Genomic DNA, 25375 nt, shown 5'->3' with positions numbered 1-25375 from the left:
AATAGTGTACAGATTTAAGCAATGAAAATTTTTTCTTAATTGGTGTGCAAAACCTTAAACGTCAGTTATAAAAAAAGGGAGAGAGTATTAAACTTGACAACGGGTCTAAGCCCAAATATCATTAAGGTGATCCCATTGGCCATGCCTTTCTGACTCGAAAGGCCCAAATTTTTTCTTGTATTATCTGTAAGCCCAATTAGTTTACGGTGCCCGAAGATATATAATGCCAGATTGGCACATTCCTTAAAAAATTTCAGTCGTCGTTATCTCCTATCGTTGTATTTCTCCCTCGACTCATTGCCTTCTCCATTTGCTCCCTCTCAACACAGGAGCTAGAGATTTGACAAAAAAAAAAAAAGAAAAAGAAAAAACACAGGATCTAGAGAGAGAAATTAAAGAATAGGAAAAATCTTAGAATAAATTTTACCGACGAGAGATCGGAATATGACCGTCGAGGTAGCGAACGGCGTTGCAGGGGGCTTATCCTATCCGAACGGGGACTTGAAAACCCAAAACCCTAGCGCCACTGCCAAGAAATCTCGGGAGAGCGAGCGGCGCCGGAGGCGGCGCAAGCAGAAGAAGAACAAGGCGGCGTCTGGGACCAATAATACCGGTGACGAGAGTGACAATGCCGCTGCCGCCTCCGAGGATGCTAACGGCACCACCGATAATGATAGCGCCAAGGAGAACTCGGATCCTCAAAAGGTATGTTTCATTTTTACTTGTGTTTTCTGTTGCTTTTCTTTTTCTATGGATCATGCTACAGTTAGGTTTCTTAATTTTGTGGATTTTGCATACATTGGAAATTGACCAAATGCGTACGAGATTGTGAGTCAGTAACTATGGCCCAAGATTTTAGAGAAATAAAAACTATATCCTATGCTTATGGAAACTAGGGCTTGATTTTGAAGGTGCATGCAAAAGTTTCTGACAATACTCTGTCGAAGCTATGCTTTTCGTTTTTTGTAGATTAGTTTTTTGCTAAGATTTGTTTTGACTTGATTACTTACTGGTGGTGGAAATCCTTTTTATCTTTATCCCGTAGCTTTTTGGTAGTCTCGGCTAGATCTTTCAGGAATCCCAAAGTATGTTATGAGATAAGAGTTAAGACTGGGTATATGCTTTGTTTTGGTTATGTTGTGCTTGGTACTAAAGGAGGTCTGCAAGTGATTACCTTGTCTTACTTGTTTGTGCTTTGTCATATTTATTTTGTCTAGGTAATATTTGATATCACTTTATCTAAGGGACTCATTCGTTGTGGAATTTTAGGAGGCCAGGCTCTAGGGCATTCTGCTTTGTCAATGAAATGGGTGTGGAACTTGAGCACAAGATTTGGTAGAGGGTGGAAAAGTATATTATTGGGAAAGAAAAATGGGAAAGAGGAAGGATCTAGCATTATTTGTTCTCTCATGTCATACCTGGAAAATTTGTCTTGTACATATTTGATGTGTTCTTCTTTTCCCGATTTGCCATGTAATTTGAATTCCTGTGATATGATTTAATATGAAACAGCATCATAACTGAACCAGCTTCTGTCGTACTTGGCTGGTTGGTTTGAAAATTGTTTTTCCCTCTTTTTTTTTTCCTGCTGTTGGCGAAACACATTTTTATTTCCTGATCTGGTGGGAACTGGAATATTCATTCTGTTGTTTGAGCATCTTTGGAATTGTTGTCTTTCCAGAAACAGTCAAAACATGTTTCTGTAACTTTGTCAAAGGGAAAAAAATGGTTGTACTTACTCTCTGATAGATTATTGTGAAGTACAAGAAATATGTCAAGATCTGAAAAGTCTTTTTCTGGTTGATAGTTTTCCTCTTCATGAATACATTCTATACCACAAAAGTTTATTGCAGTTTGGCCACTACTAGAATGTTTTTGGTGTTTCAGACCAAAAGTATATTATAGTGTACCAAATTGGCTCTGGAAAAGTTTTGTGTAAACATGTGTTGTCAATCTCTGATCTAAGAATTGCTGGACCTTCCTGGACTAAAGAGAATCCATCAGGTCTGAATAACATAAAAAAGTGATTAGTAATGAGTATGGATTAACGTTGACCTTCTGTGGCGTCAGTTGTTGACACTAGTAAAGGTTATTGGCTTTGCATTTCTCAAGTGTTGATGGCTAAGAGTCAAGGAAGAAATCACTTGGGTGCACATGAAACTGCTTGAGATATTTGAACGGTTTGGCATGCAATGATGAAAGCTGTCGCTCGTAACTGGTCATATGTGCATTTCTGCTTGGTTTATGCGTGGTTTATGATGTTTGTGCATTCTTTAATGGCCATATAAGAAGTAGCTTTTTAGTTAAGTCTATGGCTGTCATGTGTTTCTGTGGGACTGGATACATTTGGAATCTGGAGAATATTTACTAGCAGGAAGTTGTTTCATCATGCCAGATGAATTAGAGATTTGTGTCATTTTCTTGCTTATTTCTTGGAAATGAGAATTGTTTGACTAAGTTGATTGCATTGTAATGAGAATTGTTTGACTAAGTTGGTTGCATTGTTTTCAAAATCCGTTGTATGCCAAAACAAAGAAATTTCTACCAATCTAACTGAATAAACTTGTCATCTGTGCTAAGTTGAATAGGCTTCTGGATTCTGATATCTTGGCATTTCTGTAATATGGTTGGATGTTTTCATTGGAGAATCAAATAAAAAAATTATGTGGATTTTAACTTCCTTGTTTTTCTTGTATTGAATAGGTCTTGGAGCAAGTTGAGGTGGAGTATGTTCCAGAAAAGGCTGAACTTGACGGTGATTTAGATGATGAATTGAGAAAGGTTTTTGAGAAATTCAGTTTCAAGGATGCTGTTGGTTCTGAGGTAAGAGGTCCAATTCATTTTATTAAGTTGCTGTTGTTTGTGTTGGTATTTCTAGCTTTAATATTTTGGCCAAGTTTTCACCATCTGATCTATATAGGAGAATGACAAAAAGGATGAAACTGCACCTGATGCCACCTCCAATAAGAAGGTTGATTCAGATTCAGATGGAGAAGAGCAGGACCCCCAGCAAAAGGAGAAAGGCCTTTCCAATAAAAAGAAAAAGGTTATTAGGTTTATCTTGATACTAAAGTTTGTATTCGATGTTATTCTCGTTCCTCAGTATTTTGTAGCTAAAATTACTTGGCTTTCCTTTTACTGGTAGAGCTAGTTCCTTTTGGTTGGTAGTACCTCTTATTTCATTTCATTGTGTATGCATGCAGCTCCAACGTCGGATGAAAATTGCAGAACTGAAACAGATTTCCTCAAGACCTGATGTTGTTGAGGTATTTTGTGATGCAGAACTTAAAAAATTCTTAAAATTCTTGTTCTGGTCATCCTTACTGTAGGAAATTCATTTCGGTGTCTTCAATTGGTTCTCCACATATGCACCATTCTACTTCTTATCCTTGTTTCAGTTTGCGATGATACTTGTTTACTTTTTGCAGGTCTGGGATGCTACTGCTGCAGACCCTAAGCTGTTAGTATTTCTTAAATCTTATAGAAATACAGTTCCAGTTCCAAGGCACTGGTGTCAGAAGCGGAAATTTTTGCAGGTTAGTAGCTGCAGTTAGAAAGTTAGCTATTGGTTGCCGTATTAATGTTCATGCTTTTTAGATGTCCATACAATGCTGTAAATGCGAAAATGATGGGCTTGATAAGGGTGGGTTTTGGGTTGAGTGTGGTGGAAGATAAAGTCGATGCCGTTTGTCTTATGTGAGTATATGTGGTTCTTGCAGGCGAGCGGCTGTGACGTCTAAGGAGCCTGGACATGTAGGTGTTTGGCAAGGGGATCCTTGCTTGATATCTCTATCTTAACATTTTTACTGGTGGGGGTTGGGATGTAATAACCCATGCTTTTGCTTATGGGCAAATAGATCTCTTTAATTCTGCCTTTGCAAGTGCAACAAGTGACTCATACCTAGCAGGATGCTAATGTATATATTTGCATTCTCAGATCCTATTACATCCTGCATAAGGCTTGGATTAGTTTAATGCTTAAGTTATTGGCCTAGGCTATTTAATCTAAGTTACTATTTACACCCTAGTGAGTGTTGCTTTAAGACACATAAGTTGTGTTAAGCTGTTATCTCATCGGGCTTGATACGTATTTTGCAGGGAAAACGAGGAATTGAGAAACAGCCCTTTCAACTTCCTGATTTTATTGCTGCCACTGGAATTGAGAAAATCAGACAAGTAAGTGTTATATTTACTGAGGTTTCTTTCTGCAAGAATCTTGTTGTTCTAGAATGTACGTCTTCTTGATGATATGAGCAAAAACTTAATTTTAAGAACTACATTGTTGATCTTTTTTAATGGTCAGACTTTTTCTTTATGCAATTTATCCTTCAGAAATTTGAAATATTATGTTTTTAATTGGCATTCATTGTCACAGAAGTTAGTTGTTTAATTGGGATTGGCTGAGGCACTTGGTGATGAATTTTTCTCTATTTTGGTTTCTGTGTCAGTCTATTTTAAGCACCATCCACCTGTCATCAACTAACGCAAGATATAGGCTAATGTGAACGCCCAAGTTAGTTTTCAGGAAAAAAATTTAGCCCCCCAGGAAGGGTACAAGTCAGACTGCACGCGTGTGTTTGTTGGGAGAAGGTGTTTTATTGGGAATATGGCTGTATTTTTTGTTCAGGTGGTTAAGATTAAAAGTTTGATTCTTGATCTCTTTCTTGTGTATTCTCTGCTGAAGTTTGGTTTGTATGTTTATTCAAACTGTGGTTGACATGTTGGTCACCTTTTCTGTTTGGACAAAGCCAAGCTGTTTTTTTCTGTTTAGCAATTGCATGGTCAATGACGAGGGATTTTCCGAATCCAAATATAGAGTTTGGCTCTTTTTTGTTCTTCATTACTCAATAATGGAACTTTTTTTCCCCGTTTTGTGGTAATTTGTCTGTTTTGATTCTATTTACTGAGAAGCATTTGATTAGTTAGCAACTCTGCTGCTGTGCCATTTCTCCTGTCAGATCCTGGATGTAAAATCTGCTTGACTGTTTTTATGCTAATGCAGGCATATATTGAAAAGGAGGACAGTAAAAAACTTAAACAGAAACAGCGTGAGAGGATGCAGCCTAAGATGGGGAAAATGGACATTGACTATCAGGTTTCTTCATCCTGTCAACTTACAAACAGAACTTTCCCTTTTGTTTTCCATATTATACGTTCCTCACCTTTTCATATGTTGTTACTTCATCATAGGTACTGCATGATGCATTTTTCAAATACCAGACCAAACCAAAGCTCACAACACACGGTGATCTGTACTTTGAAGGAAAGGAGTTTGAGGTATGCACCTGATGCTTTACCTGGGCATTAAGATGTACTTTATTTGCCCCTGCATAATCTATATTTTTGTCATTTGGAGATGATGTCTTGCCAATGCGCACACACACTGGTTAGACAACAATTTCAATGTCCTTGTAGATAACCATAGATGTTAATATGTCTCTGTAACTGGTTATATTGGTCCATTAATTTGACGCTCTGATTGAATTTTTTTTTTTTTTTTTGACTGAAGGATCAGCGTGGTGATCATGTGTCTGGTAATTCATAGATGTGAAAATAAATTCATGATGAAAAACAGAGACTGTGATGTAATTACTTTTGCCTGGTATTTTAAGGAATTTGTTTCTGAACATGGCAGTCTTGCTTAGTTCCTTGACATCAGAATTCAGATGACTAACAGTTTGATATTTTTGAGTCTTATTGCATATGTTGTCATAATGAACCTGTCAGTTGTCCTTGATTATGTTCTATACTAGTTGTGAAGCATAGTGCTACTGTTGTAACCGGTAGATTCGTCTAAAAAGTGAGTGTAAGTGTCCTTGTATTCTTCCCTTTAAGGTTTTTAATGATTTACTGTTGTTTGCACTCAATACAGGTAAAGTTGCGGGAAATGAAGCCAGGCATGTTATCACAGGAACTGAAAGAGGCTCTTGGTATGCCAGAAGGAGCCCCTCCTCCTTGGCTTATTAATATGCAGGTCAAATGAGTTACATACTTGTTCATGCTTTTTCTTACCATTACCATCGTAATTCCAGTTTTACTTGAAAATCGCACATATTAGTTCAAGGGAACGTGCCTTCTTTCTTGCTTGTTCAATTATCTTCTTATTTCAGAGGTATGGGCCCCCACCTTCCTATCCTCATCTTAAGATTCCGGGATTAAATGCACCTATTCCACCTGGAGCTAAATTTGGTTTTCAACCTGGAGGCTGGGGCAAACCACCTGTTGATGAAGTAAGTTTTTTCCCCCCTTCTTTTGATTCTTTAATGGCACATTTTTTGTGTCATCTTTGCTGGTGGCAATCTCCTTTTGTGTACATCACATGTTACAACTGTTTTACTTCTAAGTTCTTTCTATTTTACATATCTTGAGCAGCATGGGAACCCTATATATGGAGATGTCTTTGGAGTTCTTCATCAAGAGCAGCCTAATTATGAGGTACTGCTTCCTAATCAGTTACTTGTTTCAATTAAAAATTTTCTCCTCTTTGTTCTTGCAGAAGGTCGTGCTTATTTTTCAGAAATGTAGCCAACTATGTTCTTTATAAAGCATTTCATTCATTTGTGTGTGTGTGTGTGTGTGTGTTGGGATGTGAATATTATTGGCCTTCTTTTTCTGGAACATAGTTTGTCTATGTTTGATTATTGCCTTGTGTGTCTTCTGGAGATAATTTTAGAAAATATCCGTTGTTCTTTCTTGAAGATGGATGAGACTGTGTAACTGCAGTAACATTAACTGCTCTTGGTTGGTAAATTTTTGGTACATTAGAATCCTTGCACCTGTTAAATATACAAACTGAGAGATGGCATTTTTTGAGACTTTTGAAAAAATGTTTTTATCTGCCTTTTGTGATAAGCATATAATTTTGGATTCTCAATCTCAGAAGGGTTGTATAATTCATCAAGATCCTATGATTTCTTCGATTTCTGTGATTTCCGTTCCCTGACATATTTTGCAATTCCTGATAAAAAAATCAGGAGGAACCAGTTGATAAGAGTAAACATTGGGGTGACTTTGAGGAGGAGGAAGAGGAGGAGGAGGAGGAGGAAGAGGAGGAGGAAGAACAGATTGAGGAGGAAGAAATGGAAGATGGTATTCAATCGGTGGATAGCCTTTCAAGGTATTTCAGTATATCTTGGTTTGCATCTTGATTTTCTCTTTGCAGTAGATGTTTGATCTGGTGCTTTGTTACGGTATTCTTGTAAGTTGTTAAGATGGTAGATGGCTTGCTATGAGTTATCCTTACACCACAAGTTTTGTGGCTTCTGTTGACATTTTGCAAGTTTAACATGATAAGCCCTAGAAAGGCTTTTTGTCAATGTAAGTTGTATCAGTAACTTAATCTGGTACGACATTAAAGGCATTGGAGTATGCATGCTGAAAAACTCTAGAAAATGGTCAAAATGAAAAGTGAACTGCTGATTAAATAATTGTTTGGCACATTTGTTATTCTTCAATTGTCTTTATTTTTCCTTCTTTGTTTTTACAGCACACCTACTGGCGTTGAGACTCCAGACGTTATTGATCTTCGCAAGCAGCAAAGGAAGGAGCCAGAGAAGCCTTTGTATCAGGTTAGTGGAGAACACGAGTTCCAATCCTATTCCATCCATTTGTCCCTTTGTGTTGTTGCTGAAGCTAACAACGCATTTATGTAAAGGTGCTTGAAGAGAAAGAAGAGAGGATAGCTCCAGGAACCCTACTTGGAACAACTCACACGTAAGTATCATGCTTGTAGTATCAGAAATCCCTCTTAGTTTTTGTGTCTTTGTTTTCACAAGAGCCTCGGTTGTCAATAACTAAGATAACTCTGCTGTCTACCTACAGGTATGTGATCAATACTGGCACACAAGACAAGACTGCTGCAAAAAGGGTGAGTATATTTGATATCTTTGTTTGGTAATTATGCTAATTGTAGTCACTTGCATCTCAACTTTTTGATGGGTCTACAAATGGTTGCTCTTTTTTGGCTGTTTACAATCTTCCTGTAGTGGTCTGAAAAATGTCTGCATGACTAGGAAACTCTGGCAGTGGTCTTTTTTACAGTAGTTTACCTGTTAATGTTGAATGAGAAGATGTTCTCTGGATGATTGATACTTTGTGGTTTGCTAAGTTGTTTGTTTGCCTCAGCCGCGTGATACTGCGCATTGATGGAATTTGTATGCTATGTGGGACCATGCTTAGTTATGTATACTATTGCCATTGCCAAATTTTCTTCTTGTTTTTTGGGCTTAGACTGCTCAGTATGCAATCATAATTGACCAGTGTGGATTTGCCAATTTAGTATAGTTGTTGCATTGCTAATTGATGAGTTGAGGACAAAGATCTGGTATACTACATGAGGTCCTGGTTCCATGTTCAAAGAGATTTTCTCGTGTACATTGTCAGTAATTGTTCTGGTTTGGTGAAAATGCCGATTTTGGTGTTTTACAACTTTGTTGATGCAATTTTGGATCCTCCAAACAGATATACCCACGTGGACATTAAAAATGTCCTAAATAACTTGGAGTGTTATGGTGTTTGCTAGAAGTAAAGATGATGTCACTTCTAGGTCATGTTATAATTATACTATTTGGGTTACAATTCACTCTGGATTGTTTATACTGGTCTCTTTCAGGTTGATCTGCTTAGAGGTCAGAAAGCTGATAGAGTTGATGTCACATTAGCACCAGAGGAGTTAGAAGTCATGGATAATGTCTTGCCAGCCAAGTAAGTGTGGTGCCTGTTTCTGATTGCTCCAGCGACTTTGTTTTGCTGGTGTGTAATTTAATTCTTTCTTGTATGATTGTCAGATACGAGGAAGCGAGGGAAGAAGAGAAGTTAAGAAGCCAGAGAGAAGATTTCAGTGACATGGTTGCTGAGGTGCGTGCATATAATAGAAGTTTATTTCCTGGTATGGTGGTTTTATCTTTTGTAGTTCTGTTCTCTTATCTAATGGGACGAAACTACTGCAGAATGAGAATAAAAGGAAGAGAAAGATGCATGAAAAAGAAGGCAAGTCAAAGAAGAAGAAGGATTTCAAGTTCTAGGGTGCAAGGGTTGCTAGTTGCAGCATCAACAGAGGTGCAAGAGAAATTGTGCTTCTCCTCCTCTGATTAATTGGCGCCTTTGTCGTGCCAGTATTGTAGAATTGTTGTTTGTCCTCCTAGAATAACCCATTTTTAGTCAAAGCCTAGGAGTAAATCTCTATTAATGCCTCCTGGAGTTTTCTGTTAAGGGCTTTACTGCACCGTTATGTCCATTATAAAGTATGTGGTAGTAATTAATTAGCATTGTACTTCTGCCGTTGTCCTATAATACGGACAAATGTAACTGCCGCTAACTTTTTTGCTCTCCTGCCGTATTCCCCTTGTAGATGACATTTCATGCCTGACAGGATGATCGACGTGTTTGGTCCCGGGGGGGGGGGGGGGGGAGAGAAAAGGGTTGGATGATTGTTCTTGGTGGTGTCTCCGGGGAAGTAGAAGTGAGAAAAGGGGGAAACAAAAAATAGCAGGCAAATTTAAACATTCTGCTGAATTTTGTGGTGACGACAAGTAAATATTATATCTTCCAAATAAATGTATATTTAATGAGCGTCGAGTGGTAATGGAATGGGACATATTGGGTCGAGCAAATGTTATGTATTATGTACTTTTAGGGGGATGTGATGTGGTATGAGGGGTAATCGGAAACAGGGTTTTCGGGGTTGTGTTGTCCAGCGTACCATATGTTTTTCTGGGGTTGCCATCCAATGCCATTCCTTCCTTCCTCGTAGCGAATCAGAAGCCACATGACTGACAGATAGGACCAATGCGCTCCCCCTCTAGTCCGTGTCACGAGTTTAGGTTAAAATGGTTATGCATTCCGACGTGATCCAAAAGCTCCTACAATCATCCTCGAGAAGTTTTGAAATGGCCACAGGCCTACAAGGAAAAACAAAAAAGTCTCCTTCTGCATTGACTCCGATCCATGCCGAAAAAATGATCCGCACATCTATTATTAATAGCTTCTTGGAAGACACGTCTAAAGGTAGCTGATTGGAAGCTCTGCATGTCTAAAGGCTTTAGTTAGTTCTAAAACTGACCTATCTGTACTCGCGGGAAAATGATAGTTGACATTGAAGTAGAAAATGGTCCCTGCTGTAAATCGACACATTTAAAAAAATCTTTGGAGAAAACTGAAATTACTAGTTATAAGAACTTATATAGACCTGAAATTGCAAAGACTCCTAGGTTGTACATGTGAAATATTCCAAAAAAAATATATAGCTTTATAAATTTCTTGAGGGCACTGCTAGGTTGCTTGATTGACCCTATACCACATGCTAATAATGTTGACGTAGGACCATTTTCGATGCTGTGGACATGTTACTTGCTGTTCGCTTTGGCATGCCAATTAATATTATTGTCTTGTAATTGTAAACCGCAATACCCTTAGCCCCAATTCTGGTTTTTATTAATTCTAGTGCAAATTTGAATTTTTCTGGTCGTTCAATGAAATTACTTGACAGGGATATGCCAAACAATGGAATTTTGTCCCAGATTGTACCACGTCCTTGTCCTTTCGTAATGATGCATGTGTCAATTCATTACCCATTTGGCTACTTGTTTTAATGTTCCCTTGCTCCCCTTTGCATGTGTAATCCCTGTACTATCATCAAAGGCTCAAACTGTAGAGGCTTGTAATGCAGCATATAAGAAACTATTATACTATATATATATATATATATATATGGCTTTGTTTGGCTTGAGCAATTAATATTTGACCAAGCATTTGAAATCTAATCCATATCACTCCAATAGTTGTTTGGATTACTTAACAGGCACTTGGGGGTTTGTAATACTTATATCAATTATTAAATACCTCTTAAATAGCGTAAGTAGACAACTATAGGCATTTATTTGAGAGACTCAGAATTTCGAATCCTCTGTATTCAAATGCAGCCTATGGGAAGCCATGACCGAAGCACAGCCATTATTTATCACCACACAAATCGAAATTGATAATGAATGGATGGGGCCCCTATAATTTTTTGGTGGATTCTCAGAATGCCGACTGACAAAGAATTGGTTCGAGTAGTTTGCTTACTGCATGAATGGCGTGGCAATGCACAGGAATGAACTATGAAGATGACAATTAATCTTCTTTTTTATACTAATAAGTAATAATATATATATATACTAATTAACTTGTCTAGATAGTAGTAGTGTTACTTATAATACACTAATTCTAGAGCTCTCTCTCTCTCTCTCTATATATATATATATATATGTATTAGTGTGTGTGTGTGTATGAGAGAGAGAGAGAGAGACAGAGAGCAGCTAAACACACACAAGTCCTCCGTCACCTTGAGCTACCCTTTGAGTTTTGACAGAAAGGTTTACTTACTTAGCAGTTAATTAGCAGCATGCTTTTAGAGTTTGTGGAGATAATCATATCCGGTCATGATTCTGGTGGGTCGGCAGTCTACTTTGTGATATCCTCCTCAATATCATATAGGATTTAGCTGAATGAAGTGATGAATAAACTTAGCACAGCCCACCACCTAATTCATCAGAATCATTTTCCAACCTGGAGCTGGGTCCATCCGGTGGTCCAGCGGCCAGTTGGAAGCATCCCATGATGCCAGTCACTCGAAACATTCGGCTAAGAGGAAAAAACCTCTGGCTGATCATTCTTGCATGAAACCCTTTTAATTACTAGTACTAGTAGTAGTATATATATATATTAGCAATGCAACCAACATATGCATTGTACGAACGACAATGATACGCTGCAGTTGCGTTGCGACAGGGGCTGCTTATTCTACAAACCAAAAATAATAATAGTAGTGTGATTCCGCATGGTTACACGAAGATTTTGACTTGATTAGTTGGATATATAGAATGATGTGTGAACTCAAATACTTTGTGGAGAATTGTTTATTTATTCACTAACGTGGGATTCCAACTCCATGTCGATGTTGGACTTTGATTAGTATTATATATATATGCTTAATTAATAAAGAAGTGAAGTGAAGCCACACTTAATTATAAAGAGCGAGGAAGCCATTAATTATATTTATATTTTTAGCAGCAGCAGGTTGTCCGACAAATATTCTGTTTGGTCTTTTAATACGTACTACTATTAGCATTAGGGAGAGGCATCTTACCCGTAAAGTGGCTTTACCTAACCCACCGACCTATTTGATTTCCTCCTGATTTTGTTATCTGGAACATCTATTGCTCTGCTGCTGCTCCTCCTTTCTGATTGATTGGGTAAAGTAGTCAAGGACATTTTGTTGGCATTTTATGAACTTGGGTTGTTTTCTCCTTGTCAGCTAAACGAACACCGGCCGGTAACAAAAGAAGTTGGATGAGAATAAGTAGTAGTATTAATATTGATGCAGCGCAAGTTTTTGTTCAGAGTCCGTCTCCTGATAAATTAATATATCCCAAAAGTCTAATCAAAGTGAACTTTTGAGCATGAACGATAAGCATTTTAAGTCCTTCTGCGAGATCAATATGAGGCGAAAGTGAAAAGATTTACGATTTGACACTGGCTAGCTTTTGTCCACTGCAAAATCAAATTAACAATAATCTTAGCCAGTACGTACCACAAGACTGCTGGCTACCTCCACCACAAGACTGAACACGAAGGTTTCCATCGTCATCATCATTTTCTTGGTGACTCTGGTGTCAATTCCGGGTAGCTAGCACCTGTATCAAATTTCAATTCTGGCCGTACACCATCATCAACCTTACATGTCAATTCCGGATGTTTGCTAGCAGTTTGTCCGGTGACTATTTCTGAGACAATTTTGAGCATATTGCTGTTAAAATGATTTCATGGTTGAAATGCAAACGACAACGCCAAAGAATTTAATCAAACTGATAAGACTCAGATACAGTTCAGAGGCTGAAGATTATACGGCGGATGGTCCGTCCTTGGTGGCCTGTGGCATAGATTTTCAGTCCGGTGGATCAGATCAGATGAACAGCCAAGCCTATGAGCACCCGCAAGAATTACATCTTTTAGGTGCATAGATTTTTCTTCACCGCAATTATTGAAAATGGTGAGTCTGCCGCCATAATGTTGGACTAGCTACTTACCGCCTATAGACATGAATCGAATAAAAGAATAATTTTGACTAGTACGCTGTATAGAAGTTTTGTCCTCCCTTGTATTGTATGTATGTCTAGGGAGCGAGCATTAACAAGAAAAATTTTCCACTTATGAAAATCTAAATGTTACTACTACAGAGTACAGAGTACAGAGCGAGCGAGAATCTGTTATAGATAGGTTAAAAAGTTTGTAAAAATTGGCCGCCCCCACGAGGAATCACGTGGTGAGTGACAACTGGTTTACACCCCAAGGCTCCAACACCTTTACTTAATTAACCTCTCTCTCACTATATGATTTAGAGTTAATCATCATCATCATCAATCACCACCATGAATGGTTATAGAACAGCAGACAATTAATTACACCGACCATTCTTTCTTCATCCCTACATTTGTGTGTGCTAAAAAAGACTGCATGAAACAATACGATCAGTCTCTCTTTCTACGCCACTATACATCTCTTTCTGTCAACTTTGGAACCCCACAAGATTAAATGTTATTGAATCGAATACCTTCATATATTCCACATGGAAACTCATTTCTTTTTTTTTACCTCAAAACAACCTCCGAGTTGTATCTTTCAATTTACATGCATGCATTCCATTTTTCCCTATATGGAAATGCACTATCAACGGCCAAGATTCATTCCGTGTCCATTCTTGCTTGCCACCCTCAACTTAGGGGCGAAGTAACCACACTCAGCCCACCATAGAGGATGGAATGTTTACATTGGTGTGCGTTTTCTTTATTTGAATGTGTGTTTTTCTTTTAAGGAGAGAAAAGAATATGTAAGGAAATTTTATATAGATATAGTGGGGGGTGGAATTTTATATATATATAGTTGACACGAGGACCCCAACAACCCACATAGGATCAATCAAAACCCTCTTGGACCATTGAAGTTTATCGGGAAAATAGAGGTATAGATTTATAGATCTCTCTCCCTAGTCCCTCCCTCCCTCTTCTTGTTATCATTGTTTTACAGGTAGATTGGTAGAAAGAGAGAGATAGATAGGCAGTTCTAGTACTAGTAGAGAACTAGAAATAGATAGACAGATAAAGAGAATCTCAGACATGCTCGCTTCTCATTGCCTTCCTAAGAATTTCATTCTACTTTGCCTTGTCTGCCAATTTCTTATATCTTCACAATCACAGCCGCACTCCCTTTGCCTTGAGCAAAACAATTTGATACTTCTTGTCCTCTTCAGGTTCCTCTCTCTTCTTGCACCACCATCCAAAGGGGCTAGCTAGCTAGAATTTGTTTGATCATATGCATAGACATTAACAGTGAAAGCAATCAAATTTAGTGGAATTCTCTTTTGTTTTTCTTACCTGCATTAATTCCTTGGATTCTTTGCGTGAAAGTAAAGATGGGATTAAATACTAAACAGGTTTCGAGTGATCATCCACTGGATTGGAACCAAACTTTGTTGGATTCTGGCGCGGTGGAGTTGCCGAAACCCCCTCCAGCGAAAAGGCAACAACAGAATCAGCAACAGCAATCAGAGCCTTTGAAGTGTCCAAGGTGTGGTTCCTCGAATACTAAGTTTTGTTACTACAACAATTACAACAAGTCTCAACCTCGCCATTTTTGCAAAGCTTGTAAGAGGCACTGGACTAATGGAGGGACTCTTCGTAATGTGCCCGTTGGCGGTGGTCGCAAAAACAAGCGCCTGAAAACAGCAAATGCTGCCACGACCACCACTGCCATCACCACCACCAATACTGCCATTGTTGGCGGCGGCAGTAGTAACAGGAATTATGCCAATCTTGCTCAGAGCCAGCGAAATTGTCATAATTCTCCTCTAGCCACTATTAATGACCAGAAAAATATTTCTGATATTCTTTACCAGGCCTTGATTAGCAGTTCTTCTTCAGTCCAGCATGATCCAATCAATGCCTTCACCAGCAAGACTTCGATGAGCAATGCTATTACTGGTCCAATGCTATCGCTGCCTCAAGATCGTCATAGTTTACAATTTTCATTCTCTAGCTTAAGCCCTTTTGATACAATCCCATGCTCATTTCCTTGCTCCAATTTATCCCTGAATAACGCTTATGATTATACTGCGGAGCTTGATCATCTGGAATCATCAACAGTTACTACAGTCACTCCATCTACAACGAGTGCTGGTGTTTTTTCTCAGTCATCGTGGCAAGGTCAGACAACAAATACCAGCAGTACCCTGGCCGAAATGCCAAACTACTGGAATTGGAATGATATGGATCCATTGGTTTCGGCTGACCTCAATATTCCGTGGGATGATATAGAGATTAAGCCCTGAAGGACAACAAACAAATTGATAACAAAAGGAATCATCTGTATTTGTTGTTTCGATTCAGATCTCATCATGTTTGGCGGATGAATTAATGTACATAATCTGTCCCTAATTTCGGTCATAACATTCTATACAGAGTTGAACCAGTGCTCAATGCTTAACTCTATAGTGAGATGTAAGGTGTGTTTTTTGTTTGTTTTTTCGGTGGCTTTCTTCTATCTGGGATCAAAATTTTTACTATGATCTTTGAAGCTGTTCTTTTATTATCAGCTTCATGGTTATAAATATGAGCATTAAGCTCTTTTTTTCTCTTCATTGATAAGAGAATGTTTAATAAAAATTGCTTCTTTCGAGGGTTATGTTTCTCAGCCACAAGTTGTTCTTATGGAATGGAACAGGAATTGGACTCGACAGGCACAGGGGAAGAGATGAATGGGGTCTTTGTCGAGCTGGGTGGGGATGACTAGATTTGATGGAAGATTCTTGCAAAAATACATGATATGCTTTCATAATCTAGATGGAGTTCAATTAATGAAGAGAATAGTTCTAAACTACTAGTAATAAACGCTACCTGCTTCACGTTCACTCATGAGTATTTTTTTTCACTCATATTTTTAATGCACTAATAATTAAATTCGATTTAGTGCTTGAAAGACTATACAATTCAAGTCAAATAGCATGTATTACCCCCTTGAAGAAAGGCTTCTCTAGGAATTTGATAAAGCAACAATATAAACTTTGAAATCTCACATTAATTTAAAATTCATGGACATGGCAATGAAGATCTTAGTCCTGATTTTCACCTCATTTGAAATTAAAATTGCTATAAGAAATCAATAAATACGAGTGTATCCTGATTATAAACTCATCCTTCGGTTGTTGCGTATATGGGAAAGGCATGTATTATTTTTTCTTCCTTCCTTTGGGTTTGGTTTTACTAAGAGAACCAATATAAAGTCGCCGTTCTTCTTTCTCCTTCCTTTGTCCCTTTGCTGAAGGTTTTTCCCAAGCCAAATAACAACAGAGATTAACATTTGGATGGTTGCTAGAAGGGCTAGCTAAATGATCACGTTGGAGATTCTAAGAAATTGATGTTGTTTAAGCTTGCTGTACAACAGTTCTATTACAAAGTTCATCAATATGTTCTTTTCCTTAAAAAGTCGAATGTTCCACCCAACTATATGACATTCATTTTGAATAAATTAAGCTTGAATCCAGCTACTTTCTTACTTGAAATATTAGTAGGCTTTTAAAAATTTATTTCCTATTTCTTCTTTAACATTGGGTTTAGTTTAAATTTAGTAGTTTGGCTAAATGCACATTAGTCTTCCTTCAATTCATTTGGATGATAAATAAAAGAAAGTAGTATTTTATAAGCAAAATGTTAATTAAAAAAGCTACCTATTAAAAGTGTTCACACTTTTTTTTCCTGTATTTGGTTCTTTTCAAGTTTTTTTATTTGTTGACAAAGAATATAAATTTCTTTTGAAAGTAAAAAGATCTTTTTTAACCTCATCTATGTATTGTGAATTTGTGGTGGTGAGACCCGTTGGTAGATATAGAAATTTAATTAACCCACAGCTCAAAAAATGCCTTTGTAATTGACTAGGAGAAGTCAAGATACTGTTGAATAATGTGGTTTACTGACCTCACTCCAATGGCCCCCTCTTTGGGGTATGATCACTTACCTCACAATCAGGGTTCGAGTCCGTTGTTTATGTCTTCGGTGTGGAGTGGGGCCTCCTCTCCCAGAGCGCAGGGGGATTAGTCGGGCCCCGTAAGGATTGACCCGGACACCCCTTGCGTCAGAAAAAAATTTCACACTTCTTAACTAAATATAACAATTAGACGCCCGATTTATAATAAAAAACTGTAAGTCACAAATATTCAACAAATAACTTCAAATGATACTCAAGCTACTAAATCGACTGTAAATAAAAAAAAATACACGGGAAATAACTTAAAACAATACTCAAAACTACCAAATTAGAAAAGTACTAAAAACTTAACCAAAAAAAATTGCTAGATTTGTGGTGATGACTTAACTTGACCAGAAAAAAACAACTGCCGGGTTTTCTAATTTTTTTTTTCCTAGTAGGGAGGGATGGCATTTAAGAAGTAAGGAGGAATACAAGGATTGAAATTCAAAACCTCTAAATTTTGAAATTTCAATCTTAATCACTAGATCAAAATCTTCTTGACAATAAACCGTTCTCTTTTAACTTTCCTAACTTACTTAAAAGGCTTGAGTTGGATCTCCTCAACATGTGTTCAATTAATACGTGGTGTGATTTCTAGCTATAATTTAATTGTTTCTCACTTTATGCTATGTCGCTTTCTTTTTCAATAGCTGCAGGGGCAAAATTAGAGAAATCATACCTCCAGCTGCAATTGAAGGCGCAACTCTCTGCACCACGCCTCTGCACTTGAAAGCAGATATTGGAAATTTGGAGCCTTACTAATTTCTTCTCCGCTAAGGAGACATTTTCCAAACTTCCAAAGGTAGTTGTCAAAACTACAGTCCAGTCTTTTGATTTTGGGATAATTTCAAAAAGCATCCCCAAGATTTTGAACAATATCATTTAGCATCCCTAAAGTTTCAGAACTACGCTTACTTCCCCTACTACAGAGGTGGGATCCAAAGACACCAGTCTTCCTTACTCTTCTAGCGATTATTTAGGCACAAACGATCTGGAGAAAGAATCAAAATTGATGGACCAAAAAAAAAAAAAATTCCTACAATTACTTTTGTACTAAAACCTCCACTTTTTGGTTTCTCCTATGTCAACATTATATTACAATATTCTCTATCCTAACACTTATTTAGGCTAAAAAAAATGGAAGAAAAAAAATCGAGATCAATAGAAAATGGCTATTCTAACCATTACTTTTGCACTCGAACCACCTTCCCCAAACTTTCATTCCATGCTAATCTTGTGTTGCATTATCCTTGCAATTCTAATAATTATCTAGGCCAACTAATTAGAATAGAAAAAGATTGAAATTCATAAAAAATTGTGGTTTAACAATTAATCTTATACTTAAAAGCCCCTCCTTTCTCCCCCTCCCCCGCCTCGGCCCGACTTTTTTGGCCCTGCATTGCCAACCTTACATGAAATTAATCTAATTAATTTTGATAAATTTTAGGTAGAAAATTTTCCAAAAAAATAAAAAAGAATCGTATTCTAACCATTACTTTGTTTGCATTTAAACCCCCCCACATTTTTAGTCCTTTTATGCCTACCCTCTATTATAAATCAACTTGGTAGAAAATTCAGCGTGGGTCAACACAAAAGTGCAGAGTTAGAATCAAAATATCATCTCTCTCCTTAAATGATTACTTTATGATTTTTTTTTTTTCTGACTTTGGGCTAACATGGTTAGAAAAAATTGGTTTTAGGAGAGATTGGTGATATTTTTGAAACCCGAGAAAAGGTCAGTGATACTATCAGACATCAAGGGTGAGTTTTCGAAATTATCTCTTTGATTTTTACAATAATACAAGCAATTGGTAGGAAATTTTAAAAAAAATTCAAACTTATCATTTGAAAAGGGAAAATAAATTTGACAAGTCCAGTGCATGTTCATAAACGAGCATGTCTTTATTATCAGGACAAATATCACAAGAATAAAGGGCCAGGACCCCTTTATAAAACTTTTAGGTAAATTGCATTGGCCTCTCCAAAAGTTCGTAAGACTGAAACTTCGTGCGCGTTAAATGCATACCAATGAAGAAGAAGCCAAACTGCTTTTGGGAATTTATTTCACTGCTTAATGCCATTCTGACTACTGCAAGGGATTATAAAGACCAGAGAGACTCCAACCATTTGAGCTGAGTTGGAAATGACATTAACCTCGATGCCGGAGGAGCAACGTCTGTACCGCTCCACCAAGAATTATATAGAGAAAATAAAAGAAAGGACAAGAAGAAAAAGGCAAACATGTGGAACTGTGGCAGAACAAGACATTAGAGAGGTTAGAAGGAACAGGAGGGGCAACTGTTTTCGTACATATACGCACCTCCATTTCAGAATAGCACCACAATTTACAGATGAGAACCCAACAAATCCTAGAACATTAAAGCACCATCCATCGTACTTCAGTTTTCTAATAAAATTATCTCTAGTAATGTTGGTGGTCTCTTGTTATAAGGCCCCCATCCTTATGCCAGCATCCCTAACATTAGGGAGGTATCCATCATCAGCCCTTGAATAACTCACGTAGTAGAGCTCAGAGAGTACGCCAGTGAAAACAATCAATGCAGCCGCAGCCCCAAAGACCCCCTTTCTCAATGTCTCGCAGGAAGGAGGGTTCTGAGACAGAATAGTTCTGTACTTGGTATGGTAGGCATTTTTCACAGAACCAGCTAGCAAGCACACTTCAGCAATAAAAAAGGTCAACCTGAAAACCAAGAATGCACCGCCATTTATCCAAATCCAGGAAAAAATTCCATTTTCTTCATGAAAATAAAAGATGCAAGTCGGGTTGAGATCAAAGAGAGCTTTAATCAAATTGCTGGGGCTTGATTTGAAGACTAATGAGCTTGAATCAAGTTAAGTATCATTTTACAAGTGATTCACGTTTAAGCAATATAATTCCAAGCTAAAACATAACTTAATACAAAATTAAGCATGTCTATTCACAATTTCACTAATGAATTCCTTCTCTATTTTAGAGTGCAAATATTATGTGCTATGCACACATCATAAGCCCATTAGGGTTTCTTGTTGTTGAAACATAAAAAGTTGGGGGTTTATAAGAATGCAAAAGAAGACATCCGGGAAAAGTAACAGAAAGAAATATTACAGAACTCAAGCCAAACTTGAGTTTATTAAATATAAATCTGAGTTAGCTCAATCTCAATATTCAGGACAAAAAAAGACAAAGCGTGAAGTGGATGCTCAAGTCAGATTTGCTTAACCCACCCCTGACTGTGTCAGAGCTTGCCTGGGCTTGGCTTTAAGTGCAGCTTTCCAAGTAAAACTAACAACGCCATGGGTGAGAGTACAAAATGGCCATCTTAAGCAAACATGAAGAGCAGGAAGAGTAATATTTAACAGAACATACCAGCAGGTTATAAATAGGACAATTGCCCAGGTCCTTGGACGGCCAGGTCGTAGTGCCCTGCCACAACACAAGCATCGACTTGCAAACATCACAAGTAGTTGACTTGCCAGAAGGCACAGCAGTGACCCCACACCCAAGCCAGTAGCAACATCTGATTCATAGACGCAATAGTTTGAAGTAGCATCCGTGGTAGTTGTTGCCTGCCAGAAAAGTGAGGCACATGAATTGTTATAGTGCTCTAATTTGAGCCAATCTTTCTATAAAGAAATAACTGATTACTTCTCCAGTGCAATATCATTTACTGAGCTACAACAGTTGAGATATATAAGTAATTAAGCTTAATAGAAGTCCAATTCTAGATGTAAAGGTGTTTCTGGTATTCGTTATCAATTTCTGGATAACAAGTTTGTGGAGTGTTTAAGGATATTTTGAGGCCAAAAAATGGGGGGAAAAAAGTTCAAATTTGATGCCTATTAATTGGCACTACAGTAAGCAAAGATAACTCCCTCAATTCAACACAATTATTCCAGCTTTATGCTATCACTCTTTTCAAGGATGGTCTGTTAAATAGCGACCTTAAGGTAATTCAAATGGTTAAAATGGTGCACCTTCCGAGACAATTAGTAATAAAAGCCACTGCTTATGATGCAAGCAATTTGATACTAGTTGCTATATTGGAGGATCTGATAAAAAACTTGTGTTCATGCACTACCATTTTAAAATTTAGATACTGAACAATTCAATTTTAGATTGCAAACTGTTTCTTGGTGAATTCCACAAATGTTTACAATTCCCCCTTTGCTTCTCTACATCAGCCTTGACTAAGGTAAATTTGGGAGTGACAGATGAGAGAAGAGTCAGGTTAAGAAATGAAGCAACTAGTGAGAGGCTGGCTTCAGGTAGACCATCCGGCTCTACAGGTCCCTTACCTGACTTTGATGAGGGCAATCCGAACATGCAGAGAAGATATCAAACGCTTATCTCTTTAATTATTTCCGTCAATTAAGTCTTAAATCCTACCCTGCACAAAAGACTCCATGTGGATTTTTGAAAGGGCATTGACATGGCCTTCATGCCCAGGCAATTATAGTCACAACCATCACACTAGCACAAGCACTTTATACACAGTGAACAATAGTCAGAGAAGAGGACAATAATCTCCATCACTTCACTGATGCATGTTGTCTTCCAAGTTTTTTCACATTTCAGGCTTCCTATACACAATCACTGAATCTCTTCTTTGTAAAACCAGGGTTGGGGTGGCCAAAAAAACAGACTACAGTTTCCTGAATGGCTTAACCAGTTTGCACTCCTCCTATGGTAAACACCTATAAAGCATCGTTTGCAGTCATTCTTGCCTAATCCTTTTTTTTTTTTAGGAAATTTCCCAACCATTGGAAGCCCCTACTGAACCTTGGTCTCAAGCCCTTCAATCTCTATAATATTTTCTCTTTTGATTTTCATTGAATCTTCAGTTATTGGGGCACATACGTTTCTATCTAATCAATGAATGCCCTTTCTATAGTTATATCAGAGACCAAAAAAAAAAAGCAGTTTTTACATGGAGACCTTCATGAAATGTATACAATATGTTATGTGTCAGTTGGGTCTTACATAAATGACATCAAAATTTCTTATCACACTGAGACCTGCAGAACTAGAGACACACAAATCTACGATATGCAAAGACACGCAAAGACAATATGGAGATGAAGACCACAAACTATAATTTTTCGCATTAGGCCTACCGTGATTTATTGCTAGAATGCTCATGCTCAATACATATTTCCATATCACATCCACAACACTGAACGTGAATGGTTATACTGTAAAATTAGCTACCTGAATACCTAAAATGGGAAATTCATTAAACTCGAGAACAGCAGACAGACTTGGATTCTATTTCTGATGCACATGAAAATTCAACAGGCCTTTATCAAAATTGCAATTAAATATTAGCAGATCACGAACCAAAACAAAATTGCAACTTTCTGCCAGCAGCTCTAACCAAAAACCTCAAGCTATAATCAAGAAAAAAGAGTTCCATCTACCACTCTAAATTGGCATAGAAGAAGGCAAATTAGAAGTCTGGGAATAAACTTACAGAAGCCCTTCTTTGCTCAGCAGCAACAGCAAGTGCAAAAGCTATCAAATCAATAATAAACACCACCAACAGCAAAAGCGTTGAAGAAGCCATCTTAACAATAGCCTATATCACTTCAATTCAATATCAACACCGCAAAAGTTAAACAAAAGTATTAAAAGCGTTACAGAAAAGCAAGCATAAAAAATCCCACAGGGGGCCAAAAAAGGAGAAAAAAAAAACCCACCAATATTACTAGGTGTCTGTGTGTCTGGAAATTGAAGAAGATATTATAGACCAGATATATACTGTGGACTGAGTACTTACCGGAAATAACCAAAAAAAATCTTTTGTTGATTAAGGAAGAAGTAAAGTAACGACGGAGGAGGTTTCTTGGAATTCTGGGAGGGGAGGAGACTTTCTTGGATTCTTGTAAGAGCGGAATAAACTTAATGCACTTACCGCTTCAGTAGTAGTGTATTACTTCTTGTCGTTTAATTATCAAATATTAATGATTCGATTGAATGAGCTATCGTTTAAACTTAGCGTGCTTCTTCAGGAGTCAGGACTTGAGGCCTTCTGTGACTTTTTTTTTTTTTTTTGGGTCGACACAGGGGTGTCCGGATCAATTCTTACGGAACCCGACTAATCCCCTGCGATCCGGGCCCGGCGCCCCAACCCGGCCCGAACACGTTAAGTGCGCGGAGGAATCCAGGCCTTCTGTGACTTCAGTTGGTCGCTTTTTATTTCCGAGAATTTTTAATGGGTGCCCCAAATGTACTTCCATAATTCAATTTAATACTTAAATTTAATGGTTCAGATCTTGTGTTTGATAAAAAAAAATACAACATCTTAAAAGTGATGTTTAGGCTTGTTTGATCACAAAAAATAGAATATACTTACTCAAAATAACAAGTGATAAGCTGTTTACTTATCACTTAATGTAGAATAGATTCAAATATTAATATTTCAATACCTAACAATTCAAAAATTTAACAGCTTCATATTTCAGAGTCCATATTTTAGTTTCACTTTTATCAAATGTTAGTTTTCATTTATTATTTAAATTCACAAAACTCCCATTAATTACTTCGCAATTACAGGAGGCACTATTTCAATTTTTTTTTTTTAAAAAGACTTAAAACCCTTCTCATACAATAGAAAAAATTTCATAAACAGCAAAATTTAGAATGATGTATTCTAATTCACGAATATTGAAAATGCCACAGTGTCGACCAAAAATATTTCAAGTTAAAGATCAAGCAAGAATTAAATATCTATGCAGTTATTGGGGGGCTTGGAAGTTCCTCATCTATTGAAAATTATAAAATAGGCTGGAAAAAGTTTTAAGGATTTTAATCATGTCGCAAAATTACACATTCTAAACTTTTGTAAAATTCCTTTTCTTCTTTTATGTTCCCCCCTCTTAATTTTTGACATCTTACACTTAAAGTGAAAATTCACCATTAAGAACAAATGCCTCTTGAAAACAAACTATATATATATTCTTTCGACTTTTTAAGCTTCAAATATTAAATTGAACACATTGTTTTCATTCTAATTTATTTGGGAAATTGTTGGATGAAAAATGAATGTTTTGTGGTTGCCTTAATTCTGCAATTGTCAATGCCACCATAATTTTGATTTTAACAAAAATTAAGCCAATCCCTTATGTACTTGTACGATTATTATAAACTTATGTACTACGTGTAAGAAATTACTGTGTTCGAGGACTCAAAATACAAAATTTTAGAAATGGAGGACTGAAAGTAATTTAGGAATGCATTTCCTACTAATATAACACAAAAGAACTAGTAGGGAAATAGAAATAAAGCTTGTAGTATATAATATCCATACTAAGAGAAAAGGATTAGCATGGCCCTGCGCAAGGATGGCACGCACAAATCGAGAAATGGTCCAAATTTTTTGCCCTTCGGGCTTGGTCTGGTGGTTGAGGTTGCTGAAGATGGAGCCTTAGGTTCGTAGTTTGAACTTTGAACCTTGCTGCCAGCAAGTTGTGGAGGGTGGGATTGTCTGCGAGATCCACTCTGCGGGATACTCCTAAAAAAAAAAAAAAGGATAAACACGGAGACTTTTCAAATTTTTTAAATATTTAGTTTTACCTCTCATTCTGCATAGCAAATAAATAGTACTACATGGAATTGCCATAGTGATGTGACCTGCTGATGGAGATTCTTGTAGTCATCCCTATCGACGAGGGAAAATCATCTTGCATGCAATGCAAACAAGTATGTATACTGTCTGTTTTGTAAACACATGCATGTAGAGGTTGAAACTTTTTTATACTTTTTTATTTCTTGTGTAAAAAAAAAGAAGTTGTATGATAATTTTTTCCAATATTGTTCTCATCACGAAATGCTTTGGATGTTTTCAAGGACTAAGGCGGGTATACATGTAGTAGTTTTCGAACTAAATCTTTGTAGTTAAGACTATATATGAAGCAATAAATTGTCTTCTTGTCATATGACAAAGGCGCTTGGGAGTTGGGGGAAACTGAGCAAATTAAATAGGCTATAGATCTTGACGATCATCATGTTCATGTGACAAACCACCCATAAAGCATCAGCTCACCGCCCTCTTTCTCAAACAAATGAAGTAGGCACATGTGATTGAAGATCGATCATTGAACCAAAATGCAAATCTTGCCATTCCTTTTGTTTTAGTAATTAGTCTGTAATTAGAGTGACCAAGTTTCATATTGTAGAAACTTTGCTGTCGAAGTTCCCAAATTCACACCTGTAATTTTTTTTTTTTATTTAAAGTTTTTTAGAACAAGGTTTTGTTCCAAATTTCGGTCGAAGTTTCTAAACTCACTCGCCTAGTTTATTATTATAAGTTTCTAAATT

At 37.2% G+C, this 25375-nt stretch overlaps 3 protein-coding genes and 1 non-coding gene across 9 annotated transcripts; 3 read left to right on the top strand and 1 right to left on the bottom strand.

Annotated features, from left to right (window-relative positions):
• The first annotated feature begins 269 nt into the window (after positions 1-269).
• On the top strand, positions 270-9330 carry LOC113762825 (splicing factor 3B subunit 2). 2 transcript variants are annotated; one of them, XM_027306444.1, is made up of 19 exons: positions 276-338; positions 386-705; positions 2704-2823; positions 2921-3046; positions 3204-3266; positions 3429-3536; positions 4099-4176; positions 5003-5095; positions 5191-5277; positions 5873-5974; positions 6111-6230; positions 6373-6435; positions 6975-7117; positions 7487-7568; positions 7655-7713; positions 7822-7867; positions 8612-8703; positions 8787-8856; positions 8949-9330. In XM_027306444.1, exons 2-19 carry the CDS (start codon positions 445-447, stop codon positions 9021-9023), a joined length of 1788 nt encoding a protein of 595 aa, XP_027162245.1. In that variant the 5' UTR covers positions 276-338; positions 386-444; the 3' UTR covers positions 9024-9330. The 2 variants fall into 2 exon arrangements, with proteins under 2 accessions (XP_027162243.1, XP_027162245.1); XM_027306442.1 differs by having other exon boundaries at positions 270-705.
• Positions 9331-14042: 4712 nt separating this feature from the next.
• Positions 14043-15604, top strand: LOC113763570 (dof zinc finger protein DOF1.4-like). Its single transcript, XM_027307407.1, has one exon. The coding sequence runs from the start codon at positions 14450-14452 to the stop codon at positions 15362-15364; it is 915 nt and encodes a 304-aa protein (XP_027163208.1). The 5' UTR covers positions 14043-14449; the 3' UTR covers positions 15365-15604.
• Positions 15605-19157: 3553 nt separating this feature from the next.
• LOC113764185 lies at positions 19158-23060 on the bottom strand. 5 transcript variants are annotated; one of them, XM_027308268.1, is made up of 4 exons: positions 22836-23060; positions 22530-22642; positions 20426-20625; positions 19158-19759 (listed from the first exon to the last, which is right to left on the bottom strand). In XM_027308268.1, exons 2-4 carry the CDS (start codon positions 22620-22622, stop codon positions 19504-19506), a joined length of 549 nt encoding a protein of 182 aa, XP_027164069.1. In that variant the 5' UTR covers positions 22623-22642; positions 22836-23060; the 3' UTR covers positions 19158-19503. The 5 variants fall into 5 exon arrangements, with proteins under 5 accessions (XP_027164069.1, XP_027164070.1, XP_027164072.1 ...); XM_027308269.1 differs by having other exon boundaries at positions 22530-22634; XM_027308271.1 differs by having other exon boundaries at positions 22971-23038.
• Positions 23061-24336: 1276 nt separating this feature from the next.
• On the top strand, positions 24337-24435 carry LOC113764305. Its single transcript, XR_003467579.1, has one exon. It is a non-coding gene; the product is annotated as a U6 spliceosomal RNA (small nuclear RNA).
• The last annotated feature ends 940 nt before the right edge of the window (positions 24436-25375 follow it).

Source organism: Coffea eugenioides, chromosome 2 (genome assembly GCF_003713205.1).
Source record: "Coffea eugenioides isolate CCC68of chromosome 2, Ceug_1.0, whole genome shotgun sequence".
NCBI classification, from domain to species: domain Eukaryota; kingdom Viridiplantae; phylum Streptophyta; class Magnoliopsida; order Gentianales; family Rubiaceae; genus Coffea; species Coffea eugenioides.
The sequence above is the reverse complement of the archived record's forward strand: the minus strand, read 5'-3'. Positions and strand labels throughout refer to the sequence as shown.

What these genes read in the sequence shown, in the direction of transcription:
- LOC113762825 (XM_027306442.1), top strand. Translation starts at nt 445, where the DNA reads ATGACCGTCGAGGTAGCGAACGGCGTTGCAGGGGGCTTATCCTATCCG. An exon ending in CAAGACCTGATGTTGTTGAG is followed by an intron (nt 3,267 to 3,428) that starts GTATTTTGTGAT and finishes TACTTTTTGCAG; the next exon opens with GTCTGGGATGCTACTGCTGC. An exon ending in TCAGTGACATGGTTGCTGAG is followed by an intron (nt 8,857 to 8,948) that starts GTGCGTGCATAT and finishes AAACTACTGCAG; the next exon opens with AATGAGAATAAAAGGAAGAG.
- LOC113763570 (XM_027307407.1), top strand. Translation starts at nt 14,450, where the DNA reads ATGGGATTAAATACTAAACAGGTTTCGAGTGATCATCCACTGGATTGG.
- LOC113764185 (XM_027308268.1), bottom strand. Translation starts at nt 22,622, where the DNA reads ATGGCTTCTTCAACGCTTTTGCTGTTGGTGGTGTTTATTATTGATTTG. An exon ending in CTGAGCAAAGAAGGGCTTCT is followed by an intron (nt 20,626 to 22,529) that starts GTAAGTTTATTC and finishes CTTTTCTGGCAG; the next exon opens with GCAACAACTACCACGGATGC. An exon ending in GTCCTATTTATAACCTGCTG is followed by an intron (nt 19,760 to 20,425) that starts GTATGTTCTGTT and finishes CTTGGTTTTCAG; the next exon opens with GTTGACCTTTTTTATTGCTG.